Consider the following 20,328-nt stretch of genomic DNA (forward strand, 5'->3'; position numbering starts at 1 on the left):
AAGGACCTCCTGTTCATCCTTCCTCCTGTCATGAAATCTCCCCTCGGCCCTCTGCTTCTCAATCACCTGCCACTGATTCCTCTGTTACCAACTTCTAAAAAAATTAGGCTAGCTCCAATGTCATTCCCATGCTCCAATTTTCTCCTCTGCCTCTGTCTTCCTGACAGCAGCATCATCCTCTTCCAGGACGACTCCCTGTCTTCTTCTCCCTGAACCTCAAATTACATACCTAGTTGTCTTCTTACAACTCTGCTTAGGGTCTTCACTTATCATGTCCCTGCCATCTCTTGCCTTGCAAATCTCTTCCTCTCCCAGTATTCCCACTTCAATGCATACTTCCACTGTATACTAGGTTGTTCAGTCTAAAAGATTAAAGCACTCCCCTCACCTCAGCATTCAACTCATTGGTATGCCTGGACAGCACCATCTCTCCTTTCCATCTCTAGTGCCTCCTCCATAGTCCTAGCCACTATGATTTTTGGCCTCAACTGGCCTCCTATTGACTCCCCAGCATCTACTCCTGTCTCCACCATCCATCACCAATATGGCAGCCAGTGTGGTTTTTGAAACATAAATCAGAGTCCATCAATTCTGATGCATAAAACATTCAGTACTTTTCCCTTTGACCTCTCACAGCTAAACCAGGTTCCATGTGACCTGGCATTTGTCACATCATGAGGTATAGGGGACCTGTTTGTTTCAGTCTGGCAAATGTGACTCAGCTCTGTATGGAAAACCTACCGAAGCGAAGTGGTAGGCAGGAGCCTGACCTTCAAACTGAGTTTTCCCATGGGAATCAGTCCTAGAAAATGCATACAGACTGTTATGGTTTGCTCTTGTTAAAACTCCATCACCCTGGTCTGAAATAACAAATGTGTATTGTCTATCTTCAAGGTAATTTCCAAAGCCTGTGTGAATTTTCCCAAGGACAAAGCTAATCAGTTCACTGCCTTTCCTTTCTGCATATGTTTTCATTTCCTTGATTGTACCTAAAATGTAGACAATAATATTCTATGTAATAGATAATAAATCCTTCATTGATGTAAAACCCGAGAAAAACAATAAAAGCCTGTATAGGCAAGGGTCGGGGAGCTCTCCTCTTGAGAGAGTGGTCGAAGCACTCAGAGGCACTCTCCCCTTGAGAGAGTAGCCATGCTGTTCCCTTTTTCTCCACAGGATTGCTGTTGCCTGTGCATTTATTTTCTCTTTCAGTCACAACAGGCGGACTCTGCTGGCCAGAGTACACCACAATGAGGCTCTCCCCTCTGCTCACTCTGCTCCTGCTATCATGACCTTCTGTATGTTCTGCAGCCCCAAAGGCCATCTCAGTGACAATGTTGGATGTCCCTCTTATTGAGCACTCTTACTCTTTTCACTGAACAGGTGAACCACTCTCACCATCAAATCACAGCTCTAGTAAAAAAAATTTTTTCAATTGATTTTAGAGAGAGGATGGAGGGAGAGAGGGAAACACTGATTTTGCCTTTCCAACCACTCATGCATTCATTGGTTGCTCCCTGCATGTGCCCCTAACAGAGATCAAACCTGCACCCTGGTGCATGGGGACAGCATTCTAACCAACTGAGCTATGTGGTCAGTGCTCAGCTCCAATTTCTTTTCTCCAGAGAGATCTCTGTCCATTCTACCTAAAAGGGGCCACTCTGTAAAGAACATGATTTTCTAACCACATTTTGCTGTACATCTGAAACTAATACAGGCTAATATTGAATGCAAACTATAATTTAAATAAATAAATAAGTACATAAATAAACAAATAAATGGAATTCCTCATACCTCTGAATATTTCTGGTCATACTATCCTGTTTCTTTCTTTACTTTTATAATTTGCTAGCCTGTTGCTTATATTTCTGTATTTGATTATTATCTCATTCTCTCCACTAAGATGTAAACTCCCAGAGGACAGTGATCTCCTCAAATTTGACACTACATCTCCAGTGCTTACAGCCTGGCACACAGTAAGTACTCAACAGTTTATTTGTTGAATGACTGAATGAGATTTGCCCTGGCTAGAGCCCTCTTCCTGCACACATGTGCCCCCACTCTGCTTAATAAAAGCCCACCCATCATTCAGTTCCCACCTCTGAAATCACTCCTCAGGGAGGCTTTCTCTAACTTCCATCACTGCCTCAAGTTTCCATATTTTGTAATTTTTTAGAATCTCTCCTTCATAGCATTTATTACATGTGTAATTTTACATTTACTTTACATTTATCTAATTAATGTCGATGGCAGAGACCATATTGATTTTTATTTGTTATTATCTCCAGGCCAAACCTCATTGTTTGACACAGGATAAGATTTGACAAAAAATGTGTTGAATAAATAAATAACAATGTTATAGTAACTACAAAAGCAATGACTACTCTATAAAGAAATTCTGTAGAGAGAGAGAAGCACGCCAAAGCTGTAGCTATCTGTCATCTCACCACCAGGGACCCTGCTGTACCATGTGTCCCTCCAGACATTTTCCTACCCACATAATGAACACAGAAATATTTTATTTTGTACAGAACTAAACTAATATATAAATTATTTCCCACATGAATGCCCACAGCTCCTCCACTTTGTCAACTTGGAATTCACTCTTTTCCACCTTTGCCAATTTAAATTTGATAAAGAACCCAGGAACAAAGACAATGGGGTGAGGGGGAGGATTGAATGTGGCGGGGAGGAAAGGGCAGAGGGAGGGTAATGGGGGAAATGGAGACAACTGCAATTGAACAACAATAAAATATAAAAAAATAAAATTGATAAGTAGTATTTAATTTTGTTTTAATTAACATTTATTTTAAGCCCAGTTTTAACAAAGAATATTTTTCCATATGTTTACCAGTCAGATATATGTCTTCTTTTGTGGCTCATATATCCAAATAGTTTAGTGATTATTCTTCTGGTATATTCATATTTTCTTTATTCCTAAGAGATTTTTTACATATAAAAATATTACCCCTTTATCTGTATTATATATAATGTATTTAAAATACTTTCTAGTTTAGCATTTGCCTTTACACTTTGTAATCAATGTGCAAAAATACTAATTTTTTAATGTTGTCTAATCTGTTATTTGTTGCTATTATGATTGTATTTTTTGTTATGACTACACAGGTCTTTCCCAGTGTATTACATAATATTTATTTAAGTGTTCTTCAAATAATTTTATGGTTTTGCTTTTTATATTTAATTTTTAAATCCACCTATAATTTATTTTAAAGGAAAGTGTGCAGTGAAAACCTAACTTTATATTTTTCAAAGCATTGGCCAATTACTCCAGCCCATTTTTAAATACATTGAAATACTAATACCCAAATTCTAGGTGATAATACTCACCTGAATCCATTGTTAGGCATTGGCTTATATTCTGACACCAGTAAAAATAATTATTCACATTAAAGGTGTTTATTTTTTAAAAAAATAACTGATAATGTTTGATTATCTTCAAGTGTTATTTGTTCCAAAAGGCTTAGAATTAATAAGTCAGGTTCCAAATGCATAGATTTGGCTTGTGATTAAAGTTGCATTAGATTTGACATCTTTGAAATATTGAGCCTTCCATTTACATTATGCATCACCATTTATTCTAATCTCCTTTGTGCCTCTCACTAGTGTTTTGTAATTTTGCTTTTATAGTCCCTATAATTTTCTTAAGTTTTTTTCCTAACATTTTCAATTAAAATTTTAAATAGGATTTTACATCATATTTTAAAACTGAATTGTTCACAAATTAAAAAGCTATTGATTTGTGCATTTATTTAATTCAACTTACAGTTTTTCAGCTGGTTCCCTAGTTTTCTAGGAGAAAAATGTATATAATCACAAAAGAAATGGCAGTTTGGATTTCTTTCAATAATTACAACTAATGGACTTATTTTTGATGTAATACATTGGCTAAAATCCTAGTAACAATATTTAATGATTGCTGTAATACAGTAATTTTAATGTCAATTTTCCCATAAAATAGCAAATTACTTTTTCAGAGGGATTTTTAATTATTTATTCTATAATATTATTTAAAGCAGTGATTCTCAACTAATGGCTAAACATTCTAGCAAAAAAATATTTATTTAAAGGAAGTTTCTTATAGTTCTAATTTACTGTTTATTCAAAGAATGCAAGCTGAGTTTTAACAAATATATTTGATTTGTACAAAAATGGTCATATTCTTAATCATTATACTTATTGTTTAGGTAAATTAACTTAATTTGAATCATGTCTCTTAACTTGAATGACTCACATTCAGTCATGACTTTATTTTCTTCTAATAAATTACTGGGTTTCATTTGTTGCCTTTTAGGATTTTTGCATTTTATTTACCCTTGGATGTTACCTCAGATTTTGTTTGTCATTGTTATCATTGTTGTTGTTAACTCTAGCGCTGTTTTAAAAATAACTTTATGCTTGCCTCCTAAAATTAATTAGGAAGCTTCTTATATTTTCTTGTACTATGGAATAGATTACACAACATAAAAAGTGATAGTTGAATGATTGGAAGAACACACAATACATTTATTTGAACCAAATATATTCTTGGAAGTAAATCTTGAATAACTTTATATCTTTAACTATTATTAGTTCTTCCATTTTTATTCTTCTTCAGTGAAATATAATAATTTATATTTCTATATTTAACTTTTTTAAAATTTCAAAATGATACTTTATAGATAGCATATTTTATATTATAATTGTAATCACTTTGGTATATCATATTTGAATTCTCATTTCTGATTTTACATATTTTTATGACTAAAATTATTTGAGGTTAAACCAGTAGCTCTCAAAAAAACTAACTCTACTAATTTCCTACTTTTGAATTCATCCATTTCTGCCTTTATCTTGCACCAAATGATTTCATTAGATTAATTTCTGGCTTCTCATGTTGACAGCTTAGTTTTTCAATTTTTGTATTTTTTATTCAACAATAAAAGCTTTTAATGTGATAGCATGTTTGGCCAAGTCTCAGGCAATACTCTCAATATTGTTTCTTCCCAGCTATTCTGTTGATAATGTTTTGATCTTCTTTTTGATACAAAAGTTATTTAAAAAAAGATTATTTTCTTATTTTTCCATCTTACAAGAGATTAATATTTTGGATAAGATATTGTTTTTATCTTTATATTTATTTTATTGTAATCCTATTCTATATCATGTTTATTAAAATTGATTAAGCCTTTAATTATAGTATATATATTCTGGGGTAGGGATATTTATGTATAGATACATACAAATGAAATTGTCTTTATTATATTATTCATATTTTTATATTTTCTTTATTATTTTTAATGTAATTTAAAGATTATAATCTGAAAGATAAGTAAATGTCTTTCATTACTATTTTTATTTCTGTCAATTTCCTCTTACATTACTTAGAGATTTACTGTACATATTTCTATATTGTTGTCTGGTATAAAACTTTCCAGACATTTGGGTCTCACTGGAGATTGAAGCCTTTATTAATATAAAATGTGCTTATTTGTTTAAATGTATATATTTAATTTGATTTTTTGTGTGAATAATTTTGAGGCTCTTACTTTCATTTTTATTTTAATGATTGATTTTATTCTAGATTTAATTTAAATTTTTTTGAAATTGGTCTTAAGTTTTCCTCTGATAAAAAGTTATGATTATATTTGACTTATTAACCAGTGTTTTCCTATATAGTGTCATTTTTGACATGTACATTTTCCTTTTATAACTGGAGGATTTATTATGTTGTTTTTCTGTTGTCTTTATGCCTTTTTGTTGTTTCTGTTCTCTTATTATTTCATTTTCTTTTCTTATTATATCTTGTTACTGTATTTTGCAGTGTATAATAATGCACCCATGTTTTTGTGTGCATTATACATGGGATTATTATACCCATTCTTACACCCATGGTAAGTATATAGCCAGTTTCCTATGGCTATCTTCCCAGATTTTAAACCCAGATTTTTACCTGAGAATTATGACCTGTGATGGTTAGTTATGTGTTGTTTTGGGTAGGGATCATACCCAGTTAATTAAACACTAATGGAAGTGTTGCTGGAAAGGTATTCTATAAATGTGGTTAACATCTACAATCAGTTGATTTTAAGTAAAAGAGATAACCCTCAAAAATATTGGTGGGCCTGATTAATCAGTTGAAAGGCCTTAAAAGCAAACTTGAAGTTTTGCTGAAGAAATTCTGCCTCAGCACTGAAGCATCAGACTCTGCTCCAGACTTTGCAGCCTGCTGACCTGCCCTACATATTTTGAACTTACCAGCCCAAATTCCTTGAAATGCATTTTATATACGTTACATATGTGTATATATATGATGTATACTATATATAACCAGTATCATACATACACACACATGCAACCTAAGAGTTGTATATATTTATATAAAGAGAAACCTGACTAATATATCTAATATATTCACTTTTCTTTTATTCTTTTATTACCTTTTAAACTTCATAAGATTCTTCACATTTTTTTATCCCACACTTTATTAATTTTCATCTACCTCTCAACTAGCCATCATTTAAACTCAGACTATTATGGTCTCACCTTTTAATTCATCTATTATCTCATAGAATTCATATTGTTAAAGATTTATTGTTAATATAAACATGTGTTATCTAAAATTTATTCCTTAAATAAGCTGTATTTCTCCCGTTTTTACTTGTTGTGTTCTTTCTCTGTTATACTTCAGAGATTTCAAAAATCCCTTCTGGTCCTTTATGTTTTCATTTATTTATCCTTGAATTATAATTATTAATCTAAAATTTAAGTTTATATAATAACAAAACATCAAGCAAAAGCAAACTAAACCAAAAAATACATCTTAATCTTAATTTCATCCCTTACCTCTCATTGCCTGAGGCAATGTCAGCCCCAAGGCGTGTCCAGGATTTTTTGGGATAAGCACTGTGGAGCTGAACTTTCCCATAAACCCCTGAAAATAAGATGAACAACATTTGAATAAGAATATCCTTCAGAGGAATTAAGGAGACATGAGTAGAACTCATTAGGGGTGATTATGCAAGATGTGTGGTATAGAAACTATATATAAAGATGTACACTTTATCAGAAAGAGAACATGTTAAGTGTTCTATTTTCAGTAGGTTAAATATATCTTACATAGACATGAAATATATGCTCTCAAAAGCTATAGAAAAATGTATGCCACACCACATCTAGCAATGCAAGAGTGGGGAAATAGAACACTCTAATGGTTACCTAATTAGATTTACACCATTGCAATTCTGTTGGAAGTTAACTGGTTCTGATATTTTATGTTACACACTAAATTTTCCAAAAGGCAAGGGTAATTTTATTTTCTGATGAAAGAAAAGAAATTTGGTACTACTAGCTTTGTTTTCAGTGGTTGGACCTCATATATATATATATGTGTATGTATATATGTACACACACACACACACACACACACACACACACACATATATATATATACATATGCATACACACACATACATATGTGTATATATAGTATTATAGATATCAAAAGACAGACATCCAGCTCCTTTGTTTCAAAATATAGTTTATTTCAGACTCACAAATTAAACTCTTACCAGGGACATGCTCAATGCAGTCCAGTTTTATTCTTTCAGATCTTCTCTCTTACATGCTTTACTACCATTTAAAATCACATGAAGTTCAATTTCTCATATCCTAATGGTCTAAACATGTTTAAGGCATGAACCAAAGCAGTAACAAAAATATATATATATGAGTATATTCATATATATTTCAATAGAAGTACTAATATTTTCTTCCTGAATCCAAAGGATTGCCTGTACACCCCTGGATTGGTATACCCCATTTTGCTGAAAATCATGGATCTTGAACTCTAAAGATTTTATCATTTTTAACAGAATATATATAAATAAAAGAAAGAAATACCAGTAAGGTACAAATAACATGCCTTGAGTTTTCATCTTATGTGAACCAAAAACATCTCAGTTAATTGAAACCTAACCAACTGTTTATGCCAACATCCATAATTTTTTCCATATTCTAACTCAAAGAAAAATCTGAAGATAATAAAACTAAAATTAGAATTAAAGGAAATGTAAAAAAATACTTGCACTTTCAGAATACATCCTGGAATCAATATTTCATAATAATAGTCATATGTATATAAAAGTTTTAGAAGATTTAATTAACATCATCATTATAATCATTTTAAAATTCCATCTTTTTCACTATTTGTTAAGTAAACTAGTCAGAAGGAGAAACATGAAGTAATTTAGAGAAATTTCCAAAAACAAAGGAGTTTAACAAAAACTAGTCTATTTTCTTAAATTTGAATTACCCATAAAATTAAATTAACCATGATAGATTTCTTGATCATTCAGAATCATCAAAGGTTTATTGTAAAATGACCCCATTTCTTATTTGTTTCTAGGAAATTATAATACTTAAAAAGATTAAAATCTCTCATTTACTTATAATATCACAAAATTTTAAGCACCTAGTGAAACAACTAATTCATTCCTTATTCAATTTAGTATCAGAGAAGATTCAAAAACATTAGTTAGTCCATATGGCTGGAGCTGGGCCTCAGGACAGACATCCTCATGAATTCCTAACACAGCATTCCGTCCAGTGTGGCATTGCACAGAACAGAGTGCACAACAGAGGCAAAAACAGATTGGACGTTCCTGTTTTGATCCATCTAGTTTCTCAATTTGAAAACTAAAATATTATCAAACCTCATATTCTTAAAAAGGTAAAGAAATAGCACATATGAAAAATCCTTTGGAAATAACAAAGCACTATCAAAGGACTATATGGCAAAGGCTACATGCTATAGAACTAGGTTACCAAATTTCATACTATCCCAACATGATCGCTTCCATTTTACCGAGTCACTGATATCTTAGCAGTTAGTAATGACATACAAAGTAAGTGAGAAAATACTGGAAATCTGAAAGATAGCCTCTTATAGCTATCCTTTAAAACTGAGTATTTGTGTGGTTCTTACATCTTGATTATACAAGATCAGTCACACTTTCTGTGCTATTAAAATAACATTTGGTATTGTGGCAGTATCAAATAAAGAAACAGTAATCTATAGATCTATCAGTTTTAAAAAATTATATCTTTCATCACCATACATTTGACCCCCTTTTTTACTACCTCCCACCCCCATTCCCTCTGGTAATCACTGCTGTTGTCTGTGTCTATGAGTTCTAGTTTATTTCTCTTATTTGTTCATTTGTTGTTTTCAGTTTTATCTTCTACATATCAGTGAAATCGTATGGTTCTTACCTTACAATATATAGAACATGTGTCAAAGAAATGCACAGGAAACCTACATAATCTTTTAAGTAAATGTCACCCCCAAAAATTTAATTTAAAATTTTAAAAATAAAAATGTAATAAAAATAAAAATATATCAATAATTACATAATATTTACACTTAATAAGGTAGACTCTTAGTTAGATTTTGGTGTCTGGCCAATCTGGTTATGAACCTAAATGTTGACACTGTAAAGCCGTGTGGCCTTTTCCATACTGCTCCTCATGTCTGAGTCTCAGTATTGATATCTGTAAAATGAGCACTGCTTAAATTATCTAAAAGAGTGCCTGGAACTTAGATGATCTATGAGTGGTATGAATGGTACTTTATCACACGAACACATATTCCATTATTAATAAAAACTATATATTACTCGTACCAATTGTTCCTGGATCAATATGAATTCCGTTGAGGCGGTTACAAAAGACTCCCTCTGAAGCTCTCAGGAGAATCAGGAGCTTTTGTTCTTCTCGTAGGGGATTTTCCAAAGTACCTATTTACAAAGAAAAGTAATATTTTAAATGAATTTGAAATTAAAACAGAGAGAGGGAAACTGTGATGCCATTTCAGAAATGTAAAGTAGATGTTACAGAGCAGACTATGTGGGGAAGAGCCAATGGGAACATCAGTGAATAAGAAAGGGGGTAAAATGAGACGCAGTAAAATCTCAAAGGGTTTAGATAACCATTCAGCAAATATCCACTCCTTTTTTTCATTAGGCAGAGTATACCTTCTTGACCTACTAATATTTAGCCTGCGCATATCATTTGTTCTGATCAATAAAATTTGGGTAGAAGTGATAGCAATGCTATTTCTGAGTTGATACTCTAAGTTGCTTGGCAAGTTTTTAACAGACCACTTGCAATGATGTATTCTGCCAGGAAAGGAGTATTCTTTAAATAGCTTCTAGTTCCTGAATGAAGAAACAAACTAGCAGATCTAAAGAGAACACACAGCTGGAAGTACTTCCAGCTAAGTCTAACATAAATATTTGTTGTGGTATGCCATTGAGGATCATGGACTATTTGTAACACACTGTTAACCAAAGCAAAACCTGGCTGATTCATGCCTATGGCTGGATCCCATAAAATGCATTTACATGCATTTTAGCATTTATTCCTCACAACAAATCTGAAAAGTAAGTATGATTATTATCTCAATTTTAAATATTCACACATAATGAGGCTTAGAGGTTAAGGGATTTGTCTGTATTTATCCAACTAGTAATTCACAGAGTCTTAATTTGAACTATAGTATGTTCATACTAAGTGTCTTATTAAACAAGTATAAGCTATTTTCTCAGCCTAAATTCTTCTAGCAGCATAAAGACACAATCCATTCAGGCTGTAACAGATATCAGGTGGGAATTACTGCTGACATGATTTATTCTTTTGAGGTAAATAGCAGAGTTTGGTCACTTTTTAAAAAAATTGATTTTAGAGAAAGAGACAGAGAGATAAGGAGGAACATAGATTTGTTGTTCCACTAATTTATGCATTCATTGGTTGATTCCTTTGGGTGCCCTGACTGGGGATCGAATCCTCAGACTTAGTGTATTGAATGGACATAGCTCCAACCAGCTGAACTATGCAGCCAGGTCACTGTTATAGTATGAGAATTCTTTGGGGGATTTGCTGAAATAGTGGTATGGAGTATAAACATAACAAAGGTTATTTGATTCAAAAAAATCTATCTTAAAGTACAGAAAATACCGTAAAAACTCAGCTTTTCAAAAAGCAACTGGTGAAAAGATAGTCTTCAAACTACAAACTGGATCAAACTGGCTCACAAAAAATATCTGCTATCAAACAAAACTTTCCAATTTAGAAATTCTTAAAGACATAACCAAAAATGAAGTTGCCAAGTACAGTATGAAGTAAATGATTAACTTGAAATTGCCCGGTCATCATTATGATTAAGTGGCCTTTCAGTGGGCATAAAGTCATCCTCCCCAGTTAGGACGGCATATATACCTGGTTAACCTAAAGACTCAATGTGAGTTTGCAGTGTACTACATACCTATTTTTACAGTCCAGCCTTCACAGCCATTGGTCTACAAGGGACGGCTAAAGGTAAGACACAGAGGGGTAAGCAAATATGCTTAGAGTTACAAAGTGGGTCCAGGGGCAAGCAAGCCTGGGTTCCCAGTGAGGTGCCAAGGTATGCTGCTGCTCCATGCAGGTGACACCAATTCTCAGCTGAGTAACCAACATACCCTCTTAGCCAAAACAAAGCTGTACCCACATAGAAAGAAAGGAAGCAAAAGAAGAGGAAAATGTTAAGAAAATGTGTCTGGTGTAGATCTTATCTTGAGATTACAAGTCTGTCCAGTGAGCCATTTTCTAATTATGATTTCATTTATCTCATGAAGGGTAGTTTAGATTCTTAGGGGGAAATGGCCTAGCACTAAACAGATACCAGAGGAGAGAAGAACAGTTCTTGCCCTACAGAAATGTCTGCAGCGTCCCACAAAAGGAGTTCAGCGTTCATCTGAAATCAGAGATTGAATCAATTATGCAACCCAAAACTGCAGAACATGTGCAGCTTCCACAGAAAGTCTGGGCAAAATTAGTTAGCTCTCCGCTCCCCCGACCCTGTGATCACCGGTATCTCAAATACCGAGTTTGCATTTGTTTTTGTGATGTGGGGGGAGGGAAAGGTGCAGGCTAGAGATTGAACAGAAAGAAGGCAAGACTGACCTAAGAGAAGGGAATAATACACATGCTGTTTTAACATTAAAATGAAGTGTGTCTTAAATTTGTAAAAGCTGGTGAACAGAAAGCCCTTGAGGCTGGGCTCCTCATTTTATTCTTAAATTTAACAAAGAAAAGTGAGGTGCTCTCACCAGCTTGGGCTTTGCTCCTAAATGAGAGTAGCCACCTCTCATAGAAGAGTCTCCGGATAATGCTGTTTTTCTCTGACTTTCCTTTTTGAAGCTGCTTCAAACTGCTGTAAACTATAGCAAAAGGCATTTTCAACCTGGACAAATTTAAATACTCATAATGGAGGAAAAATCATTGTCGTCATGCTGCTAAGACGTGCCAGGTGTTCATGCATATGTGATTCCATTTACCTCACCACCCTATGACGGGCACTGCTGTGGTTCTTAGGAGGAAACTGAGGCACAGTTAGGTTAAATAACTTATTGGAAATTACACGGCTAGTAAATGGTGAAGCTGAGCTTAGACTTAATAAGTGCCATCTTAGAACACATAGGCACAGAGAAATAGAAAAGGAGTAAAGGAAAGTTGCCATTACTGAGTATGGTGGTGAGCACTGGAGGGAAACAGAATACGTTCCAGATGCTAAAATCACCTGGGGAGATGGAAGAAAATAAGTTCTGGTATACGGCAGACAACCGTTATAATGATTTGAGGAATATGGTACAAATGGATTCCATGAATTTCAAGGGTAAGAAAAAGGGAAAAGGACCTTACATTATTTTATTAACTAAGTCTCTTTGATGAAACCATGTATAAACCTAGTTTCCACTTAAACCCACTCTCTCAACATGACTCCCCACACCTTGTGACTAAACCAATCCACACTGAATTACTTACTGCCCCCTGCTCTCTCTCCTCTGTGTATGAGATTCCCCAGGCTTTGAGGTCTCTTACCTTTGTTCTGTCTAAATCCTAATCATCCCTCAAAACTGAGCTCTGCTGCAATTTATTTCTAGAAGTCTTCGAAGGGGAATCACACACCCCCTTTTGTGCATAAAAATGCTGGTGCCTCTTGCTGCAGTAATTTTCCTTTAAGGAACTTTTCCTAAAGAAATAGTATGGAATGTGGACAGATCAAGGCCCAAAGTTCATCATTGCTCTATTATCTAATTTAAAATCACAAACATTTGAAAACACTTTGAAATAGCACACTCTTAGAGACAACATTGTCTATTTAGAGCCCCTTCCTTCCCCTGCAGAGATACTCAATGGCATACTCATTGGCCATACTTTCCTTGGCATACTCAATGGCCAAGCCACACAAGCCCCTAAACAAGCCCAGCCCCACTTCAGATGCCACTCTCTCTGGGTTCCCTCCTTGACAACTAGGTCTGGGTCAAGTGGCCCTCTATCGGCTCTCACAACACAATGTGATTTACCCCAATACTTCTACATGGTACCCTGAGTGCCTGTTACCTGTCCCCTTCTCTTTCAGTGAGTGAACAGAGAGAAGTGACTGTATTGGCAGCAGAGTTCATGTATGTTTTACCCCCAAAATGATGAACTAGGTAATTTTAATCAATTTTCTTACAGAAAACAATGAAAAAAGAGGAATATTATATAGTAAAAAAAGATTTATTTCACCAATATTATAATTTTAAACATATATGTGCCTAGCATCATACTTCAGAATAAATAAAACAAAAATGTACAGAACTTCAATGAAAAAAATAGATATATCCATAATAACAGTGACAAATTAAACACAACTCCCTATACAATAAACAAAAAAGGAGCAAGGATACAGCATCTTGAATAGCACAATTAGCAAAGCTGACCTAATGCATGAGTGGATAACTAGATTCATAAAGAATGTATTCTTTCAAGCATGTACAAGACTTTCACATCTATTGATCATACGACCACATGAAGATCCTAAGGTTTAACAAATTTAAAGGGATTAGAATCATACATCAATATGCTTTCTGACCATTGTTTAGTCAAAGTACACAACTCATTGGAAAAGTTTTATGAAATAAACATTTTTAAATAAAGATTTTTTCAATTATTTAGAAATATCATTAGGAGAGTAAAAAAAACAACCTACAGAGTAGACAAGGATACTCGTAATACAGGTAACAAATAAAAAGTACATTCTAGAACATATAAAACTTCAGTAAATCAATATAAAACAGATAATCCATCATAAAAAGGATAAAAAAATAGCTACTTCACAAAACAAGGTATAAAATAGATAATAAAAGTTTAAAAATACTCAATTACATTAGAAATTAGAGAAATACAAATTAAACCAATAGTGAAGTCTCACTGTATACCTACTAGAATGGATTTATGGTGTTTAATTCAGTTGTGTATTTTTTATTTTATAAGTATTTTTGTACATGTGTATCATATTGCACAATAAATATTTAACTGATTATTATGTTCTAAAACACTCATCAATAAGTATTTGTTGATTAAAAGAATGGAAAATGACCAAAATTATGTTTTTCTGATTGTCCATGCTATTAAATTTGTTTATAGCTTTATTAACTGATACAAGAAAAACTAAATAAATTTAATATATACTGACCAAAATTTTAGAGACATTTCCATAAGAAATTTTTTTGCAGATCCCATCCCTAAATCCAAAGCAATGAATTGTATTTCTAAATAATTTGTATTTCTGTCTAAGTTAACCTTGAAATTTAATAAATATGATTGCATGTGAATGACAGGTTAAGAAATTACTTCCAAAATCAATTTTACACAACTTTGGAAGTTGAGCTCCTAACTGGAACATAACTATTTTTCTCACGTGTTGCTATAGCTATTTTCTTCGGAGCAGAGAGTCCAGAATATTTCTTCTTATCAGACCTAAACTGGCAAACAGTACTGAACCAATTAAATTGTAAAGCATGTTTTATTCTAAGTTAGCTTTTAATTCCCAGTGTGTCTCTGACCCACTTATTCTTAAAATACCCCTCTCCAATAGAAATCTATCTCATGTAAAAATATATATATAAGGATGGAAAGGCTTTTAGCCCAATGAAATAAGAATTTGTCAAAATAATGTTTAATTCAGGCTGACAAATTTGATCATCAATGAGGCCTCTCAGTTTATCAACAGTTGATAGAATATGAAGTAGAAGTTAATATAATTTAATTCACATACTTACAAAATGTGTAAAAATTCTTAAAACATCTTAAGTAAGGTGGAGCAAACTCATTTCTGTAAACCTTGATTTCTGCCTATAAAATAGGCAGAATAGCGGAATCTATTTTGTGTGTGAGAAGTTAAATAACTTCGTGCATGTCATTGATACATGCACAGTGTCTGCATTGAATGCTTGATTTTTTAAATGTTGGCTCTTAGTAGTATAATACTAAAAAATAGTAGTGGTAGTAATAATGGAGAAATAAAACATTTCAGAATTATTGTTTAATTTGGAAATAAAGAAAACAGAAGGCAAGCTCTTTTAGCATGCAATGTTCTATTTCTACAGTGCTAGAAACTAGACATTCAAAAGTAAAAATATAAGGTGATCACTTATTTGAATGTTCAGTCCAAAAAACATCAGGAAAGACAATTAAATTCCTCTCAAACTAACTACAAGAGTTTAAATAATCAACAAAACAAATCATCCATTCACTTACTTATTCACCTATTTGCTTAAAATTATTTAGTTTTTCCCATGCAAAAATAGCTAACAAAACTTAATAATTATTTTATTTATTATATAATTAACCATTTAGTAATTTTTAAACAATAAATTTCTAAGGAATTTTATGTTACTGTGGCAGAAGTTCAAGAGTCCAAAATACAGTTTGGGGAACAGTAATTTAGAAAATATTAAAATCTTAAAGATGATTAATGTAAATGTGTTTTGTAGAGACTAACTGATATTCTAACAAGACAGAAGAATTACTTTTTATATCAGTGTTTCACTTTATATATATATATATAAAAATATATAAATATAAATATATATATATATATATATATAGAGAGAGAGAGAGAGAGAGAGAGAGAGAGATGGATAATATGTTTGTCAAAGAACTGATATCCATAGGAAAATAAACAGATATTTATATGCTTAATGTTATTTTTGAAATATATATTATATAACTGTTGGATGCCAATCTTTAGGGACTCACAGAAATGAAATTTAATATGTCCCAACCCTGTAAAAATAAGCTTTTGTACTTTTTCACTTAGTGTTAAATATATATAATATTTAAAAGCCATATCCCTTTGATGTAACCTTTTTATTTTATCAGCTAACTAGTAGTTTGAGTGGAGAATAGTCAATATAAACAGAAGCTGATTTGTTGACTGAGGATCATTATTATCTATTTATAAACCATTTATTTTGCAAATATCTATATATACTTGTATTTATACATTGAATGTGTGGTTATTTTGTTATTGTTGAACTTAAAAATATTTATTTTTTTATTTTTTAAATTAATATATTATTTTTCAACAAACATCATCACCACAAGATACAAGATTCTTCTGGCTACTCAATAAGTCTGACTACTAGGTATTGTGGCTTTAGGCTGGAGGTTATGTTTTAATCTATACTTTTCTCTGGTTTGCCTCCTTATTACTTAATCATCCAATGAATTTTACAGAACTGTCAGTTTGGAAGGCAATAAACAGTGTATGGATGTTCCCTCTTCTTTAGGATTGAGAAAGTCCCAGTCACGGAAGCAATGGAAGAAACTTCCATACACCTAGTATACTTCATTTCCTGACAAAGTCATGTGCTAATGATGACCTTGGGCTCCTAGCTACAAATGCGAAACAGACTGACATATACCCATCACTGTTCTGCAAAACAATATGTGACAAGTTTTAGGATAAAAACCTAGTTCCTAGCTTAATTACTGAGCAACTGGGCAGTACATCATGTGACCTGGCTGAAACAAGTTAAAGGAACAGGACTGAGTCCTCGGGCACATTGATTTGTGGGACATGTCATTGCTTACTTGGAGATCTAAAAGCATTCTGTTAAGTTGTAAAGACAGAAATTAATTACTAATGGTTGCCTTTCTCTGAAATCCTCCTATAAACTAAAACACCGGAATTTTCTATTTGCAATTTTAAAAGTTATGAGATTAAAACATTTTCAAAGTTGAACATTTATGTCAGTAACATGTTAGCATTATTGATATCTAAGATAACAAGGAAAAAATACTAAAGCATAGAAATGATTTCTTATCTAAGAAGAGACACGATGAAAAAGATGAGGTCAGATAGCTATTCATGAACAATGAAATACAAACATTTAAAGAAATAACAAACCAATACCTATAGTACAGAATTTGAACTAGGCACTTTTATCAGTTTTTCTCTCCTACAGATTAAAAATTGAAAACACTTTCGCTTTGTACAAGATCACCAACTTTTCAAACATGTTTCTACCCTTGTTTTGTTTCTTTTCATACAGGGGCAAAAACACTGTAGTCATTTATATATTAACACTGTAATTCCTTCCTCACAGATGTTGCCATTAAGTATAGGGAGACTAAATGTGTTATAATAAAAAGGAACTGAGCTGAAAGACAGATTTATATATGACCAGTCATTTATGTGTACACTAATCAGTCACACAGCACATTATTGGAAGCTTACTATGCACTAACTAGGTACTAGGGTTTCAAAACATTCTAAAGAAGTCAACCATCTAATATAGAGAGGATGTTCATGAGAACATACAATAAAATGAATGCAATAATGATTATATGAATGAACAGAATGGATAAGAAGAAAAGATACATTGAAACCTGCTGAATGGAGACAGAAAAGGCTCATAGTAAAGGCAGTTTGGGGGCAGAGATTTAAAGGATGAGTATTTAAGGTAACTGAAATAGTCTCTAATTCTGGTCTTGTTCTTTACCAGTTATGTGACCTTGGAATAAATCAATAATCTCTTTGGATCTCAGTTTCCTTATCCCTTCAATTAAATAGATGATTTACACAATCTTTGAGGTCTGTGATATCACAGTTATGAAACCACTACTGGGGAACTTTCCAGAAGCTGTACAATAAATTGCTAAACTGGAATTACAATCCAGGTCTCAAGAAATTCCATATTTATGAAGGCCCTCAACTAATTTCTGTCTTGTTAGTCATACTCAGAAGATTATCAAAAATAGCAAGTTTCAGCACTACTTGTCCGTGTTTGTGCTCTTCAATGTTTTGGAGACCAACACTGCACATCTTAAAATCCAGACTACATCATGAAACTCATGTCTACTGTTTGGTATCCTCCAGCTACTGGGGCTGCCCTTCTGCTTTACGACTATATAAAGCACATTCCTGCCACTGCCTCGGGACTTTTGCACTTCCTCATCCTTCTGCCTGAAACTCTCCTGTCCAAATTTTTGTGAGTTTAGCTCTTTTCCTCTCTCTATGGTCTGACATCACCTTGTTTCTTCAGAAAGGCTTTCACAACTACCTTATCTGTGGTGCTGGCATCCAGCCTGGACCTCTCTTCAGCTCACACTGGTTTTTGTTTCCTTCAGTGCATGTCTTGCCATCTAGTTATCTTCCACATTTATTTTACTATTTCATTGTCTGTTTCTCCAGACAAAAGAAAGCAAGCAGGAATCTCATCTGTCTTGCTTGCTTCTGAATACTCAAGTCTCAGGGAGAATGCTTGGCACAGAGGTGGTATTTAATGAAAGAAAAAGTGAGAGAAGGAGGGAGAAAGGGGATGGAGAAAGTAGACAGAGATAGGGATACATCTTTAAATAAAAATTTGGAAAATCACCATATCAGAGAAATGATTTTCTCCTTAATATCTACTTAATTCCTCCATTTTATGATCCAAAAGAAAGTTTGTTATGTATGAAAACCTGTAAAGGTTTATTGACATCACTTTTAATATAGACAACCATTCATTTTCAAATATGAGGTTTAATGTGTCCAATTGTGCTTAAGACCATATTCAACTCAAAAACAATAAAGTTAAAGAATAGATAATGGCATTAAATTTATTAGAAGTCACTGTCCTTCAAGTAATGTGTTGAATTTTTTCTTCCACATGCAATGTAACATTTTGAGACAAAACTATATTTGTGAGTCATTATTTTTTAAAAAGCTAGAATAAGATGACCATATTTTCTTTCTTCATTTTCTAAACTGGATCTCATGCTACTAACCACTCATTTCTTGTAAATCTGTTTATAAGATATTTTCTTGCCACTCTATTTTTGTTACCTATAAAGCTGTTTCTTCTCCTTCTCCTTGATGAGCACCACCTGTCCTATCACCACTGAAAGGCTGGTGCTCCTCAAAATTTCAGCTTTGGTCATTGTCTCTATCTCATACCTTTGATGTCTCATTTTGCTGATGACTCCCAAATATTATATTTAGCAGAGTCCTCTCTCCTGCATTTTTCATAAATCAACTCACCCTCTACATGCTACCACTTACGCATCCCAGTGAAATATAAACTTGATGTGTAGGAGTCTATGTATTCAACAAACCACGGTAAGGGCTCACTGTGCCCAGACACTGTTCAACTACTTTAATATATATTAACACTTGATTTTCATACAACTCTATAGAATAAACACTACTACTATTTTTAAAAAAACTGAGGTAGGGTTAGTTCATGTCATTCACCCAGAGTCACTCAGCTAATAAGTGGTAGAAAGGAGTTTCCATCCCAGCATCACCATCCACCCACATCCCCCAACCCAATACCTGGGATATTTTCTAAACACTCCTCCTCACCTCACATCAAAATTGCCGCTCAGTTATAGTGATTTAAACTTCCTCAATATTTCTCTAATTCATTCTTCCTCTTTAACTCCAATGACTTGTTTCAATAATTTACTTTTTTCTTTTCTGAAACACCTCAGTAGCCTTCTCACTTTTCACTGTGCCCCTTCCAATATAGCCTACACACTGCCAGGAGTGATCTTTCTAAAACCAAATCTAATCATGTAACTTTCCTGCTTAAAACTATCCAGTGACCACCCAATGCCTTCATGCCAAAATCCAAACTCCTTAACATAGTGCATAAGAATCTTCATGGGCTACCACTGTTCTATAAATCCTACAATCCAGACACACCCATTCCCTAGAATTTCCCTATGATTCAGCTATAACCCTCTAAGCAAAGCTTTGATCTTAAACCTCCCTTCTAATGCTAGCATAATCATTATACTCTACTGAAAGTCAACTGATACATTTTGCCAGCACCAGCTGCCTTAAAAGCAGGGCCATCAAGAAAAATAATTCTGCAATATTGGGACTTGGATCAAAAAGCATCAGATAGCAGACGTACTCTGGCAGTATTCTGTGCCAGTGTCCACATCTATTAAGTTTATTTACTAACTAGTGTT

At 33.3% G+C, this 20,328-nt stretch overlaps 1 protein-coding gene across 7 annotated transcripts in view; it reads right to left on the minus strand.

Moving 5' to 3' along the window:
* The window catches only part of PKHD1 (PKHD1 ciliary IPT domain containing fibrocystin/polyductin), a 450,367-nt gene that overhangs the window by 137,953 nt on the left and 292,086 nt on the right, over window positions 1-20,328 (minus strand). For all 7 annotated transcript variants that reach the window (XM_045843325.1, XM_045843324.1, XM_045843319.1 and 4 more), the window contains 2 exons: window positions 9,681-9,794; window positions 6,844-6,931 (listed from right to left, as the gene is read on the minus strand). In XM_045843325.1, coding sequence (XP_045699281.1) covers window positions 6,844-6,931; window positions 9,681-9,794 — 202 coding nt within the window. The remainder of the gene's footprint in view (window positions 1-6,843; window positions 6,932-9,680; window positions 9,795-20,328) is intronic.

The sequence above is a fragment of the Phyllostomus hastatus genome, unplaced genomic scaffold, assembly GCF_019186645.2.
Source record: "Phyllostomus hastatus isolate PE091 unplaced genomic scaffold, TTU_PhHast_1.1 phas_contig_40, whole genome shotgun sequence".
Taxonomy (NCBI): domain Eukaryota; kingdom Metazoa; phylum Chordata; class Mammalia; order Chiroptera; family Phyllostomidae; genus Phyllostomus; species Phyllostomus hastatus.